Source organism: Lepidochelys kempii, chromosome 4 (assembly GCF_965140285.1).
Source record: "Lepidochelys kempii isolate rLepKem1 chromosome 4, rLepKem1.hap1, whole genome shotgun sequence".
Lineage (NCBI taxonomy): Eukaryota > Metazoa > Chordata > Testudines > Cheloniidae > Lepidochelys > Lepidochelys kempii.
In genome coordinates this window covers 28439373-28454579 of record NC_136383.1, presented here as the reverse complement: position 1 = coordinate 28454579, position 15207 = coordinate 28439373, and the positions used below count along the sequence as shown (strand labels likewise).

Genomic DNA, 15207 nt, shown 5'->3' with positions numbered 1-15207 from the left:
TGTACACGCAGAGACGAACCCCTTCGGGGCGGGGACGAGCGAGCGATCACGAGCCGGGCTCGCAGCAGCATCGAAGGCCCGGCAAGACCCTTCGCTCTGCGGGCTGTTCCGTAGCCCGCAGAGCGACGGACAAACCGCCCACGGGGCCCTGCCTAATGCCCCGGAAGCCCCAGTTTCACACTGTCGGCGAAGAGGGAACGACGAGCTCCTGATTGGCGAAGCGGCACCTCTTTCCCCACCCCGGAACAGGAACGCATGCGCTCTTCCTCTCTTCCCTCCCCACCCCCGCAGCACTCGCAGGCGCATGCGCGCAGCTTGCACGAGTCTGAGCCTGTCCCCCGGACTTCCCCCCCATCAGTCTCGGGAGCGCGTGCGCGGATTCCCAGGCGGCGGCGGTTAGCACGTCCCTCCCCCGCTCCAGTCAGAGGGGGGTGCAGGCGAGGTTCCTCAGTGACCCGCCCCCGGGAGCAGGGGGCGGTGCCTGCTGTCCCCTCCTTTCTTCCTCGGCCTCGCCACCGGCGGCGGGTGTGCAAGGGGGCTGAGCTCGGTTTCTTCCGTGGCGGCGGAGGCTCGGCTCAGCTCATCGTCTGTTCTCTCCCGGGCGGGACAGGGAGCAGCCAGCGATCTCCGGAGAAGGGGCCGGGCCCGCCCGTCGGGAGGAGGCTCTGGGCGGCTGCGCTCCGTGCGGGCGGGCGCCCCTGGCTGTTTCCGGAGGAAGGAGAGACGCACCTCTCCCCCCTCCCCCCTCAGCGCGAGCGGAGCCCGGAGTCACCGCGGCGCAGAGACAGGCCCGGCGGGCGGCGGCGGCGGCGCGCGCACACGCACACACACACACACACACAATGGCGCTCAAACGCATCAACAAGGTGAGCGAGGGGCGGGCTGGGGAGACGGCGCTGCTGCCCCCCATCCCCCCTCCCCGACGCCGGGTTGCGCGTCAGGCCCCGGCGGGGGCGAGTCCCTGGGGCGGTGTTGCTGTCGCTCGGGGTTATTGGGTCCCGCACGGACGGGAAGGGGTCAGCGTTGCCTGGTGTGTGCGCGGTGGCCCCGGCTGTGGTGGGGAGTGAGGGGGGCGTCCGGCCGGGGCGGGTGACCCTCGTCTGCGGTGAGGAGCAGGGGGCCTGCCGGGCAGGGGGGTGGCTGATCTCCTTCCGGGGCTCGGGCTGGCTGCGTGGGGAGGGCGGGTGATGTCGCCCGGGAGCCCCTTTTGTCGCAGTCACCGGGAAGGTCGCGGTGGCCCCGCGGGGACGCTGTGGGCTGTCCGGAGGGCCAGGGCAGGGGCTCTAAATGTCAGTGTCACCCGGCGCGGAGATGGTGTCGGCTTCTCGCCTCCATCGCTTCCGCTGCTGCTGTTACTGATTCCCCGGCTGTGCTGTGGCTGTGTTTACATCGCAGGGACAGTCAGTGCTGGGTCGCTCCTTCCCAAGGGGGGAATCCGCCTCCCGGCCAGATTGGTTTCTCTTCCTTGCCGTGTAACTTCTTTCCCGCATTGTAAGATGGCGGCGGGTTTGCCTAGTTCAGGCTCTTTCCGGGTCTCTTGGTTTCTGCAATAACATGACACACACACACGTTCACGCTCCCGTCAAGTCACACTATATAGCAGCAGCTGCTCCTATTCCTCTAGATTTCCCCTTCCCCCTGCAAACCCACTACTTTCATAATGTAGAGGAATGGCTTTTTACCTCATCTCTTGCTTTATTGGGGGCGGAAGACTGTGTGATGTATTGAGAATTTCGTCCTTGCACAATCCAGCAGGGTGGAGTAACCAACTTCACAGCTAACTCAGAAAAAATGTTGGGGTGATGGCAGTCCAGCCTTTCCTGAGAGGAAGGTTAGTGGCAGAGGGTGGGGTTTAGATAACTTGTAAATCTTAATTTCAGTTATGACGTTCCTGTGGAACAAAGGTTTAGTGTTATTGTGCAGCATCCACGCTCCCAAACTGTTGGGGTCTTAATGACAAGCATGATTAAAGATAAATAGCTTAAACTCTAAATTGGTGTTGATCTGTACTTACAAGCATTATGGCATTTTAAATATTTTGAGACTGGATGGATTATTTTTCTCCTGGTCACTTTACAGCTTGCCAACAAGCCAGAAACTCATAGTGCCCTTAAATCATACACTGAAAATGTCAATTTTGGATACAATGATTAGGGTTTGTCATATTTTTTTTCTTAAATATTACAGTAACTTGACACTCTTACTGTGGAGGAGGTCTGGTGGCTTGACTTACTAGTTTGGTTATCTAACAGGAGCATAATGTGGTTACTGTGTCTTAATTTATTGCTTGCACTCAAGAATAACACAACTCTTAAATTCAAAACTGTTATAAGTAGGAGAAGTGTAGATTTGAATTAAAATGACACTCTTAAAACACTTTCAAAATAGTTTCTGGTAAACCTGCTACCAAAACTTGTTTCCACTGTAACAGTGGATGATATTAAACTTAAATTAAAATGCAGCTGGGAGACTCCCTGGTACGCTTTGTCACCAACTCATGCAAGTGAAATGCATCCTGAACTCAGACTTCTGTAGGGCTGAGGAATTTATCAAGCATAAATCAAGACAAACTTTCAGATGCATAGTCTATACTTAACCTGATATTTTACTTGGAGCCTTAGCACATTTTTAAAAGTAATTTTGTACCAAGAAGTCTATTTAGATTGTAAGATCTTTGGGGTGTAGGGACTGTCTACAGTGCTTAACAAAATGGGGCTGCATTCTTAGATGGTTTTTAGGCACTGTTGTAATAAACATGACTAATAATACAAGTATGTCCAGGGGTTAAAATCTTTCTTGTCCAGGGTTAGTTAGGTTGGAAATGGTAACCATTTTTGACTAGTGTAGCCAAACCAGGCTGCAAGATATGCCTCAATTTGTTCTGTTTACAGTTGTGACTTGATTTTCAGCAGTTGTCATCTGAGACAATTATAGTTAGATTAATCCTTTATCTGTAATTTGGGATTTTGAGGTGCTTTCTAGTGCTCTCAGGAGAATTGATGCTAAAATCGAAGCATAAGAAAATAAAATCATAAACAAATGAGGTGAATTTAAGATCTGTCTCACCAGTGACAAAGCAGCCGTCTCTAGCTTTAGTGGTTGAAGAGCTGGGATCCCCAGCTTTTAAATGGCAAGATCATCCAGACATCAGATTCTAGATTTTTGTGGTGCAACAGATCAGACTTTGAAACTCCATGCTTCCTTATAGTATGTGCTTGGCACTAGTCCAGGGCTGCAAAATGCAAGTCCAGGACCTCAGAGCACTGTAATTGTATATACCTGATTCAGTCTAACCTGTAAGTCTGTAGAAATTTTACGTGCCAAGGTCAGAGTTCATTGTCTTCAGCAGATGACAGCACAAACACCCAAAGGGGAGGCATTTTCTTTCAATCCCTGATCTGTTTTGATTCCTTTGTTATGGACCATGCTCTTTGAAGTGAACCAAAACATTAAACTTGGGGCTTGGCAGGTAAGTAAAAATTGACTTTCAGGTCTAGCTAATGTATAGAAATTAGTTCCAAGAAGTTGGGATTCAGGATAAGACTACTTTTTTAAAATTTATTTACAAAGGCTATCTAATATGGACTTGGCACTTCATCAACCATTTTGAAGCTGCATTTTAGAATAGCTGACAACATTGGGCTATGTATTTTGGGTAACTTTTTAGGAAAGAATCTTCAAGTCATTGAGTCTTCAGTTTTAACCTTGAAACTACTGGTTTCTTGTTTGAGGGTTAAATTAACATTAAAACAGAATACTGACTTTTGGTATTTGGGAAGAAATAGATGAAAATGTTATAACTGACTGCATTAATTTTTCACACTTATTTATATAAGCACATTACATTACTACCAATGTACTGTAGGTACTAGGCAGCTTTCAGTTTAGTGGCAATTTGAGATTATTTCCCAATGCAAAATACTATGTCAGTTTCTGCCCAAAGAAGTGGGATGGTATTGATCTAATGCAGGGGTGGCTAACCTGTGGCTCCAGAGCCACATGCAGCTCTTCAGAAGTTAATATGTGGCTCCTTGTATAGGCACCGACTCCGGGGCTAGAGTTACAGGCGACAACTTTCCAGTGGGCCAGGGGTATTCACTGCTCAACCTCTGGCTCTGCCACAGGCACTGACCCCACTCCACCCCTTCCCGCCCCCTCCCCATAGCCTGTCATGCCCTCGCTCCTCCCCCTCCCTCCCAGAGTCTCCTGCATGCTAGAAAACAGCTGATCAGTAGGTGTGGGGAGGGAGAGGGAGGTGCTGATCAGCAGAGCTGCTGGTGGGTGGAAGGGGAAGCTGATGTGGGGCTGCTGTCGTATTACTGTGGCTCTTTGGCAATGTATGTTGGTAAATTCCGACTCCTCCTCAGGCTCAGGGTGGCCACCCCGATCTAATGGGAATCTGACTACATCAGACCATTTTAATGGCAACTACTCTTAAAACAAGGAAATTAAAACGTTTATAATCTGTTTGTGCACCATGGGACCAAAGATTCCATAATATTGTGCAGGAAAAGTTTTTTCTTCAGTCTAATAATTTTGGAGAGAGCGCAGGAGCAGGATTAAAAAACTGATTCAAATGGAGGATGTACACTGCATTTAATGCCCAGAGGACACTAGTGAGTGACAGTGTGTTTAAAAAATATATATATATGAAGCAGAATATTTTTCAGATTTGTTGAGGCAAGTTGTCCGTTAACCACTGATAAAGGGTTAGTAACTTGAAATCATGCTTTAAAAATTAGTCTTGTTCTAGAGCCCCTCTAACATATTTTTGTTCTGTCATTTTCCTAATTTAAGTTTTTATTCTGTTGTGTAGGGTTCTCAAACAGCAAATAAAGGAAAACTGGTTATGCAAGGCAAATAGTGAAATTGACTCTGATAGCACTGTATACATATATGTGGAGTACACAAATTGGGGGAGACGAGACAGAAGTTTTGTCTAATCTTTTAGTTTTAGTAACTTTAGATTTTGTAACAATTCAAACTCAGAAGCAACTACGTGTCCCCTTAAATTAATCAAATGTTTCAACAGAATTTAAACAGATTTTCCCACCTCTAGAACATTCTTACAATAAATTACCTTTCCTGTGCGTCAATTGGATTGGTCTTCAGTAAGAAATGCTAAGAAAAATTATACTGAGATGCCACGATGGTTCAATATGTCAAGCTGAAAAAGAGGTCCCGTAGTTCTTAGTTACTTTATTTAGTACCATATAGCTATTTGAGGTATTAAAAGTAGTCGCTGAAGTTTCTTAAAATGGCTTCCTTCCAAATAAGGTGAGAATTGCCACTCTATAGCAATCCTTGTTGTCCTGTTTATAGCTTGAGCAATGATTTGCTCTGTTTGCCTTTATCATGTGATTTGGAGGCAAGGTTTTGAGCTTGTTACAGGAATTGGGGAATTTGTGCTTGTTAAAAGGTTGGGCAAATAAGTGGTGTTGTAAGAAAATGGTATTAAGCAGTAGAAGAGATCCTGGAAAAAGCAATTGATAACAATAAGATATCTCTTTGTAGGTCATCTTTGGAGCACAAACTTTGAGGTTGTTTCTTTTTTGCTGCTTTATGACAGAAGTTTGAAAGGTTTTTAGACTTTTTCTCTTCTCATTATTACCTTTGACATTCCAGCCCTATCTAGGCTGGAAGACTATGGCCATTATGTACACCAGGGATTTTACAAAAAAAAAAAAAAATTACCTCTGATGTTACCATATTTTCAGCTAAATTGGTGGTAATGCCTCTTTTGTAAAATACTTCAGTTCAGAAAAGGCTTATTGCTGGAGAATTAGTGAAAGGGTGCATTGCAAGAGCAAAGAGTGAAAGTTGATAAAGAAGAGGGAAAGGGATTTTCTGTCACTGTTTTTGTTAACAGGTCATTAACTACAGTGGCTAGTATTTTGGATAAATGAAGGCTTTGTTACTCTGGCCCCTTCACTTGATGCGTTACATCTTACAATAAATATTCCTGAGAACTCCCACAGGTTCTCCAGCAAGACCATGACACTTCTGATATTTCAGCTTAAAGATTAAGGCCATGTCTACACTACAAAATGTCAAGCTAACTTATGTCAGCATACAGCTACTGCAGATACTAAATAGCTTGTGTGTGTGTACACATTTGGCTGCTTGGGTCAGTGGTGTGCATCCTTACCAGGAGCACGTGTATCAATTGTATTGTCAGTGTGGGACAGTTCTTGAAAACCAGTAATAGTTGACGCAAGCAGCACAGTGTCTACGCTGACACTGTGTTAACCTAATTGCGTCAGCTGTGACTCTGTGTCGCATGGGGACATGGGGGTATAGTACTAACTCGGCATAGAGAGGCACTTACCTTTGTGGGAGCCAAATTTAAGGGAAGACCTTTCCTTAGTGAGGTTGACGCAAGGCAGCTTCTGTCGCTCGAACCCTGTAATGTAGACCAGGACTAATAAATATTTCAGGCAACCTTTAAACACCTGAAAAGGAAAATGTTTTAAAATACTTTTGTAGATTACCTTTAAAATTCTTGGATTCCAGTGTGTTCCTGGTTGAGTGAACTGCAAATATTTTCTAAAACGTGAATTAAGGTCCAGATTTCACGAAATAGTAATGGTCAGCACACAACTAATTTTAAACCTTTTCTTTTCAGCTTGCTAGAAATTGCACTGATAGCCTTCCAGTCACTTTGATCCTCCAGTATGTGTTATTCTTTCTTTATACTTGGAATCGGTTAAACTCTGAGCTGGCTTTTAGGGTCTCGGCAAATGGGGTCTAGCTGTATAGTATGGTGGTGACAAAGAATCTGTCCATGCTTTTTGAGATTAAACAGAAACTCTGTTTTCAAAGCCACAATTAACAAAAAATGCCACCTGCCTATTTTAAAGGACAGTGGGCCTCTGAAAGTAATTGTGAAGGCCAAGAATGAATTGTTTTGGTGTACGCAGTGTTATTGTAGCCATATCAGTTCCAGAATATTAGAGACAAGGTGGGTGAGGTAATATTCTTTATTGAACAAACTTCTGCTGGTGAAAGACAAGCTTCCGAGCTTACACAGACCCCTTTTTCAGGTCTGGGAAACTTACTCAGGGCTTGTCTTTGCTACCACTTCGGTATAATTTACGTTGCTCAGGGGTGTGAATAATCCACGCACCTGAGCAAGGCAAGTTACACTGACCTAAACGCTGGTTTAGACAGCACTATGTCAGCGGGAGACTTTCTCCCACTGACATAGCTACTGCCTCTCACAGTAGCCTCTATAGTGCTCCCAGCCATGCTGCTACTGGGTCTCTGTTATAAGCTAGGCTGCCACCCAGGCTTCTGGCTTGGCCTGCCATTTGGGCTCCCTTCTGGGAGCCCTGCTGTCCCCTGGGGTCAGCAGCTGACTGGACTCCGGGTGCAGATCTCCCTGCTGGAGGTGAGAAGCCTCAGGTAGCTTCCCCCCTGCTCCCACATAGGAGCAGGGAGGTGAGAATCCTGGCTCTCAGAACCACCCTTCTCTCCCTCCGAGACTGTACCTCTTCAGTCGGTAGAAGTGCTCCTGGTAAGGATGCACACCACTGGCAGAAAGAGGGTAGTGTAGACATCAGTCCCTGCAGTAATTACGTAGGTCATCGATTGCAGTGTAGACCTGCTCTTAGTCTGGTATCCAGTTCTGTGACAGAGCAGAAGTTCAGTCCCTCGGGGCATGTCTACGCTGCAATTAAAGACCCTTGGCTGGCGCTTGGGCGAAGAGGTTGTTTAATTGTCGTGTAGATGCTCAGGCTGGAGCCCGGGCTCTAGGACCCTGTGAGGTGGGAGGGTCCCAGAGCTGCCGCTGAAGCCCAGATAAGCCCAAATGTCTGCACTGCAGTTAAGGGCCCTTTATCCCAAACCCTATGAGTCTGAGGGCACAGGCTAGTTGTGGGTTGTCAATTGCAGTGTAGACATACCCTTAGAAAGTGCAGATAATTCAGTTCATTAGTGGTGGTCTTGATAGATGTTTGGGCATCATGTATTGTTCATTTAGTAGGTATTGGTGCCATGGTTTCTCCTGGAGGTGGAGTTTTGTAGGTTGTAGAGTGGTTGGTTCTGCTTCTTGTTTTTGTGTTGGATGGCTGTCATCAGCTTTTCTTGATAGTTGTTTTGGATTTCTTGCATGATTTTCAGGTGACTTTCCTGATCCTTTTTTCTTCCCCATGTACATGTGGTGGTTTCTTGTCTGAGGTGATCCTTTCTGGAGTACGTGAGGTGCAGTAAGTGATTCCTCAGTTTTTAAGAAGTCTGTCTGCAGAGCTGTTCAGCACAATTTTAGTTTTGTCTGTAGAGGTCAAGAGTTATGTTTTGTTCATTGCATTTACTCATGAAGTTGATGTCGCTGTTAAGTTGTGCTTCATTTTTCTTCATGTTGTGGAGTTTTAATTTCAAATGGCAAAATTTGGTTGCATTGTTGTATGTAGTGTTGTTGTAGCTGTGTCAGTCCCAAGATATTAGAGTCAAGTTGGGTGAGGTAGTTTCTTTTATGGGACCAGCTTCTGCGGATGAGAGAGACAAGCTTTTGAGCTTACACAGATGAAGTGCTCTCTGTAAGCTCAAAAGAGCATCTCTCACCAACAGAAGTTGGTCCAATAAAGATATTATCTCAGCTACCTTGTTTTGGTGTTGCAGTCTGTGCTCCAACACGTGCTTCACTTCCCTTAAAAGCAGCAGGGGCATAACTGTCTCTGACTACTATGGGTGAGGAGAGAAGAGAAACAGGTTTTTCTCCTTACACCTGGTTAGTTTCACTCTTCTGCTGCTTGAAGCATTATATGTGGCAAAAGGAGCATGATGCAATCTGCAGCTGAGATGAAAAAAGCAGAGGGATCAAAAAAACATAGTTGTGTGTTGAGGAGCGTTTGGGCAGCTGTCAAATTCTTCTCTTCTCTCTTCCCCCTCCCCCAAGAGGGGTGGGTCTAAGTGGAAGGTTTGAGAGGAAACCAGAAGTTCAGCTGTTTAGTGAAGACACTTGGGAGATGTGAAGATGCTGTCCTGCATAAAGCCTACAGTATAACTTTTTCTGATCCCTTCACAATAGCAGATCAGAGGGCCTTTCAGAGAGTAGGGATGGTCCTGCCTGAGGGTGGGGAATTTGGTATTTCAAGTTGATATATCAGCTGACTGAACTTCCCGGGAGTAAAATATATATTCCTACAGGTGTACTGGTGTAACTTCCTGTGTGGACAGTCTTCCAGAACGTTTACACGCTGGAAGTTACAACAATATATCTGTAGCAGTAGTATAGTTATCCATTTCAAATGGCAAAATTTCCCATGTACATGAGCTTTCATTCCAGGGTTCATAAGAAATCAGCCACTTGTTAAGTGGTAGCTAGGCCTCACATGAATGAAAAGCTGCACTAAGAATTTCAAAAATTGACCTTGAATACTTCAAAATTTAAAATAAAATAATCCTGGGTAAGTAAATCAAGTGACATGCTGACATGAGGTTTAGTGTGAATCTAAATCAGGGGTCGGCAACCTTTCAGAAGTGGTGTAGCGAGTCTTCATTTATTCACTCTAATTTAAGGTTTCGTGTGTCAGTAATACATTTTAATGTTTTTAGAAGGTCTTTCTATAAGTCTATAATATATAACTAAACTATTGTATGTAAAGTAAATAAGGTTTTAAAAATGTTTAAGAAGCTTCATTTAAAATTAAATTAAAATGCAGAGCCCCCCGAACCGGTGGCCAGAACCCGGGCAGTGTGAGTGCCACTGAAAATCAACTTGCATGCCACCTTTGGCACGCATGCCAGAGGTTGCCTACCCCGATCTAAATAGTGGGGTGTGTTCACTAAAAAATGCAAGTTACGTTGCCTAACATTCCCATTATAAAACATTTTCAGAATATTCTGAGAAGCTGTAGTGTCTTCATGCTTTGTTACAGGGAATTGAAAATTTGCTGTCTCTGTGGAAAATTTATTCAAGCTTGGCTGAACTACCAGTATGAAAAATCACAATTATTCCATTTAACAAAGGCTTGTTTGTTTGGCAGAAAATTTCTCTGATTGGCACTGAGCATCCTCCAGCCCAAGACACAAGGGCCTGAGCAGGATTCTGTATTTCAGTTGTACTTAACTAGTTGCAGGGGCATCAGTGTGAGAACATGGGGACTCTATCCTGTGTTGTCAAAGCTCCCTCTACTGGCTCCCAAGCAGCATGGAGAAGGGAGGATAAAACTTGACTCAAATGCAGAGGGTTGGGGACAATAGGATCTGGGGGGGGGGGGGGGGAGGATAGGAGCAGAGAAAAACAAGGAGGCTTGGGGGATGGGAACAGAAGAGTCTGAGTAGAGAGAACCACCTACAGAAACTAGAATTGAACCATGAATTCCTGCGTTTGAACAGTCTTCCGCTGTCTAGCAAACTAGCAGTGTGTTTCATGGCTAAGTGAGTCTTATTTGTTCCCCCCCCCACCCCATGGCTGCTTGAAAGAGGATAACAGCTTTCTGCTGGAACCTCAGGTGGTGGTCTATGCTGTGGTTCAAAGGTTCCAGCTCTGCTGATGACCTGTGGCAGGAGGGGGGTGTCAGTATGTTCCACCTGATACAGTTTGGGGTTTTTTACTTTTTTAAAAAAAACTTGGAAATGTTTTTAGTATAGGGATTTTCTTGTATGTGAAGGTTGCAGTTTCTCAAATTAGAGAAATGTTCATTTAGATTCACAGGATGGACAGTACTCACTGAATGGGTAGCCATTCGATATACTGAATGATAAGGATAAAAAGAAATGTGGTCCTAGTTCTTATTTTCTGCACACTGTCCAAACTGCACTGAATTCAGATTTATTAATTTCCTCCTAGGCTTTTTCTGGTGTCTGCTACTGTAGCATCTGAGTGCTTCAAACATTAATGAAGTTGTCTTCACAACACTCTTGTGAGATAGGGATAAACCAATTTTATGTATAGTGAATTGAAGCGAAGAGATTAAGCCTGAAAGCATACATTCATATTGCATGCCTAATTTGAGATGCATATGGCCATTTTTGAAAAAAAAGATTACTTAGCTTTTTTGTAGTGCTGGATATGTTGAAAGCACAACTGCAGCTGACTTCTGTTGCAGTTGAGTGCTCACCACGTCTGCAAATCAAGCTCAAGGTGTCTTGAGTTAGGCATTCAGAAAATGAAGAAAACGGGTAGTGGTCACCTATGAAGTTTGGTTTAAGTAATTTGCCCAGCATCAGGAACTGTGTGTGGAAAAGTGGGAATAGAATCCAGTTCTCTGGAGTGCCATTCAACTGCCATAACCATGAGACCTTTCTCTTCCTGTAATCCCCGCCTTATTCTCTGTACCCATTCTAACTTCTATAACAAATGAGGCAGGTCTTCAACTACACACAATCCTGTGCACTGATTGAGGCAAGGGTCCTATCAATTAAATAGTTTGTGATCATAATTAGACTAACATAATTCATGCACATGTACAAGGTACTGTAGCTGAATTAAAGTTGCACCTGAAGTCTGACACTTCCTAACTTTTGACTATTTGAATTATAGGCTTAATGTTCTTTTAAAGTGGGGTTTTTCTTTTTGTATGTAACAATTGTACTATGGTAGCATCCACCAGGCCTGATCAGGACCACGTTGCTAGACACTGCATAAACTTAGTTTGTGCCCTGAAGAGCTTAAGTTCTAAAGACAAAACGGGAACATACCTGAAAGGTATGGAATGTATTGGCAAACTAATAAGAATGAAAATGTGGTGTTTTTAGATATCAGTGATCCTCGGGCTTGTTTTCAGTGTTTTCTGTTCCTGTTTTTGTACAATGGCTTTATTCCTTGCCTGGTTGCTCTGGTCACTTTAGCCCATGTTTACTTTCTTAATAATTTAATGCTTTTTTTATGTAAATATTAACCCTTGTGACTTACTTGTTTCTTAGGTCACAGCTTATATCTGTCTACTCCTTTGTTTTTAATTTTTTATTTGTAATAAGTATAATGGATTTTGTTCCATTATATTTTATTACTTTCCAAGTAACTGGCCTTTTGTATATATTTTTTGCTAGTTATACTTGCATTTGAGACCCCATCTAAGTATGAGTAGCACTGGAACTATTATGGCTTTTTAATCTGGTCTTCTGCTCTAATTCTAGTACTCTAATGGCTGCTATGAGTGGATGTTATGGGAAAGGCATTTAACTTAGTCACTGGATGACACTGCCATTTTTAATCTCAAAACACGGACTTACATTTTCTTTTATTCTTATCCCTCTTTTTAGACATGTCCAATCCTTCCTTTCACAGAGTAGTCCTCAAGTCTCAACCAATGAGTGGAGATTAATGTTGTAATGCATTCTTGGGTGTTGACATTTTAAGTGCCAAGTTAATGTACTATGAGAAGGCTCTGTGATTTTTAAAATGCCTTTTTGCTAGGGCTTAAATATTCCTGGAATTACATTTTGATCTGTAATTTCTCATTCTTAGTTTAAACAAATTCTTCTTTGAAACTTTAGCAGATGAATTCAGCCTCTTCTATTGTGCCTTTTTAACTAGTTACCAGAAGACTGCAATGCATTTTTCTAATGAATAAATCTGTTTTAACTTTTTAATCTTCAAAAACAAGTCTTAAACTCCCCATTAGATTATTACACTTTATGACAGTAGGAGAGAAAAAGGTGCCCACTAGAATCCATGGGGTGAAGTCAGCTGGCATTCATGTTGAATTAGTAGATAGTATTTCAACTTGGACCAGGGAGGGGCAGCAGCTATGATGTGGAATGCAAACTCTAATTGTGAGGGAGAGAAGGGTGGACAGATAGAATCTTGCAAGACACCTTGCATAACAGACTAACTTCTTAATTTATCAGGTCTCTAAACATTCTTACATTAGCTGCTATATTTATGAAATGTTCTTAACTGTACTCAATGTATGGGCCTGTATTAGCACACAAGTGCTGTGCCATTGGTCCTCTGAGCGGTCTTCGCTCTCCCTTCAGATGTCTTCTCTCAAACCTTTTAAATAACATCTGAAAAAGGGATCTCAATTGAGTTAGTCTTTTTATTACAAAATTTATACTCTGTAGAGTGGTGTGTACTTGGAGCACAGTCCAGTGTTCGAAATTACATGTGATGCACACTTATAAATGTGCTCAAATACAGTAGTGCAAAAACTAGTATTAAAATTTTGGTTTACTTTACGTCCAAAACCCAAGGAATTCACTTTTGGTTCCCAGCATCAACAATGACTTGGCCATTTTACACAAATATAATAAGCAATTAACTTTTATAGTACAGTGATAAATGTTTCCTGTCTTGAAACCACTGGGTAGCTTTCATATACACATGGAATATTAGGGAAATGCTGTCATTTCTTTTCTCCCTTATTACTACTTAATACAAAGTTACTGTAAAACTTTTAGGCCAAAAATTTAGCAGAAACTCTTAGTAAATGCTGATTTTGTGTGTTAAAATCTGTCATGAGGATCATAACTGAGGGTGTCTTTTTTTTCACTCTCCCAACTACCTTGCCATGTTCATAACTTTCCCTACAGGGGCAAATTACTTGTGCTGCTTCTTAAGTACACTGCACCCCATAGTGCCCTAACAGGAGCACTGGAGTGTAATTAATCCTTAATTAGTGCTTTAAAATGCTGTACATTTAATCCTTAATGTGGCTATCACATGTTTATAGATTTGAAAACTGAGATACAGAGGTGGTTTGCCCAAAGCTACACGGGAAGTCCATGGCCGATCCAGACAGAAAACTAGATTCTCTTAGTCCTGTGCTTTTATCACAAGACTAATCTTTCCATCTAGTAGCATTACATCCAAGTTCTGAACCAAGACTGGTCATTCATTTATTCCTTCCCAGCTGGGTCTGAGATCTCTGTAGATGAGTGTCTCAGCTGCTTGGAAATACTGGTCATGTTTCTCAAAACTGTCCCTGTAAACTGAAAAAAGGTATCATTAGTGGACTCAGGATGGAGGCAGGTCTATTCCCCATCAAATGGAATCTCCACTCGGGATTTTTTGAGGAATCCTAATGGAGTATTCTTAAATATGCCTTCCAAAAAAGGAAGAGGAGACCAAGACCAAAGGGAAACAAGAAAGGAACAGAAATTGGAGGGATCAAGCAGAGAGTGACACAAACAAGATATTGGAAGAGTAAACAGGGACCCTTTTCTGCAGACAGAAATTACTACAGAATGGTGCTTCATAAGGCCTGGCAGCTTTTTAAAAATTAAAATTTATTCTGATTTCTCTTTATTTCTCCTTCTCTTCCCTAGCCCACGCTCTTCCCTCAAAGGAGGAGGGGAAAGATCAGATGTTTGCCTTCCCTAGTGTGAAAAACTTTAATTGTTTCTTGAATGCCATAACCCAAATGGCCTCACACTTTTCCAGGTTCTATATGCCATCATGATTTTTCTGGTTGTCTGGAGGAGGAGGCGCTTAGATAATAGCGATAGGCATCTCTAAAAGCAAGCATGGAACTTTTCAACTACCCATCTGCAAAATACCTCTTTTCATTGACAACTTCTTTAATGTAGCTGTAACATAAATGAGGAACACATGAAATTTGAGAATACCATAATATAGAATTCAGTATTACTATAAACGTTGGGGAAACTAGTGTTAGAGGGCTTTCCCTTCACCCTCCCACTTCCCTGGTTCTTGTCATACAGACAGCAAGCAGCAAAAGACCAGAAGTCCGAAGTGCAGACAATGCAATGTTTATTGGGGTTAAAAGAAAAGAAGTACTTGCGGCACCTTAGACTAACACATTTATTTGAGCATAAGCTTTCGTGAGCTACAGCTCACTTCATTGGATGCATGCAGTGGAAAATACAGTAGGGGGATTTTATATACCCAGAGAACATGAAACAATGGCTGTTACCATACACAGTGTAACAAGAGTGATCAGGTAAGGTGAGCTATTACCAGGAGGAGAGAAACACTATTTATTGGGGTTAGTTTCCAAGCAAGCTGTCATAGAGTGTGGGGGAGTCAGGGTCCTGCAGTCTCACTTCCTGTGATTCACTGAGACTCTCAGCCAGCCAGTAAAACAGAAGGTTTATTAGACAACAGGAACAGAGCTTGTAGGTACAGAAAACAGGACCCCTCAGTCAGGTTCAGTTCAGGGGAGCCCAGCCCCTTCCCCCTCCCCCCATCTCTCCAGCCAGCTCCAAACTGAAACTCCCTCCAACCCCTCCTCTGGCCTTTTCTCTTTTTCGGGCCAGGAGGCCACCTGATCTTTGTTCTCCAATACCTTCAGTAGACAC

At 43.4% G+C, this 15207-nt stretch overlaps 1 protein-coding gene across 1 annotated transcript in view; it reads left to right on the top strand.

The window, feature by feature from the left end:
- The first annotated feature begins 385 nt into the window (after nucleotides 1-385).
- Nucleotides 386-15207, top strand: part of UBE2D3 (ubiquitin conjugating enzyme E2 D3) — a 29030-nt gene continuing 14208 nt past the window's right edge. The window contains exon 1 of the mRNA XM_073340812.2: nucleotides 386-866. Coding sequence (XP_073196913.1) covers nucleotides 843-866 — 24 coding nt within the window. The 5' untranslated portion in view covers nucleotides 386-842. The remainder of the gene's footprint in view (nucleotides 867-15207) is intronic.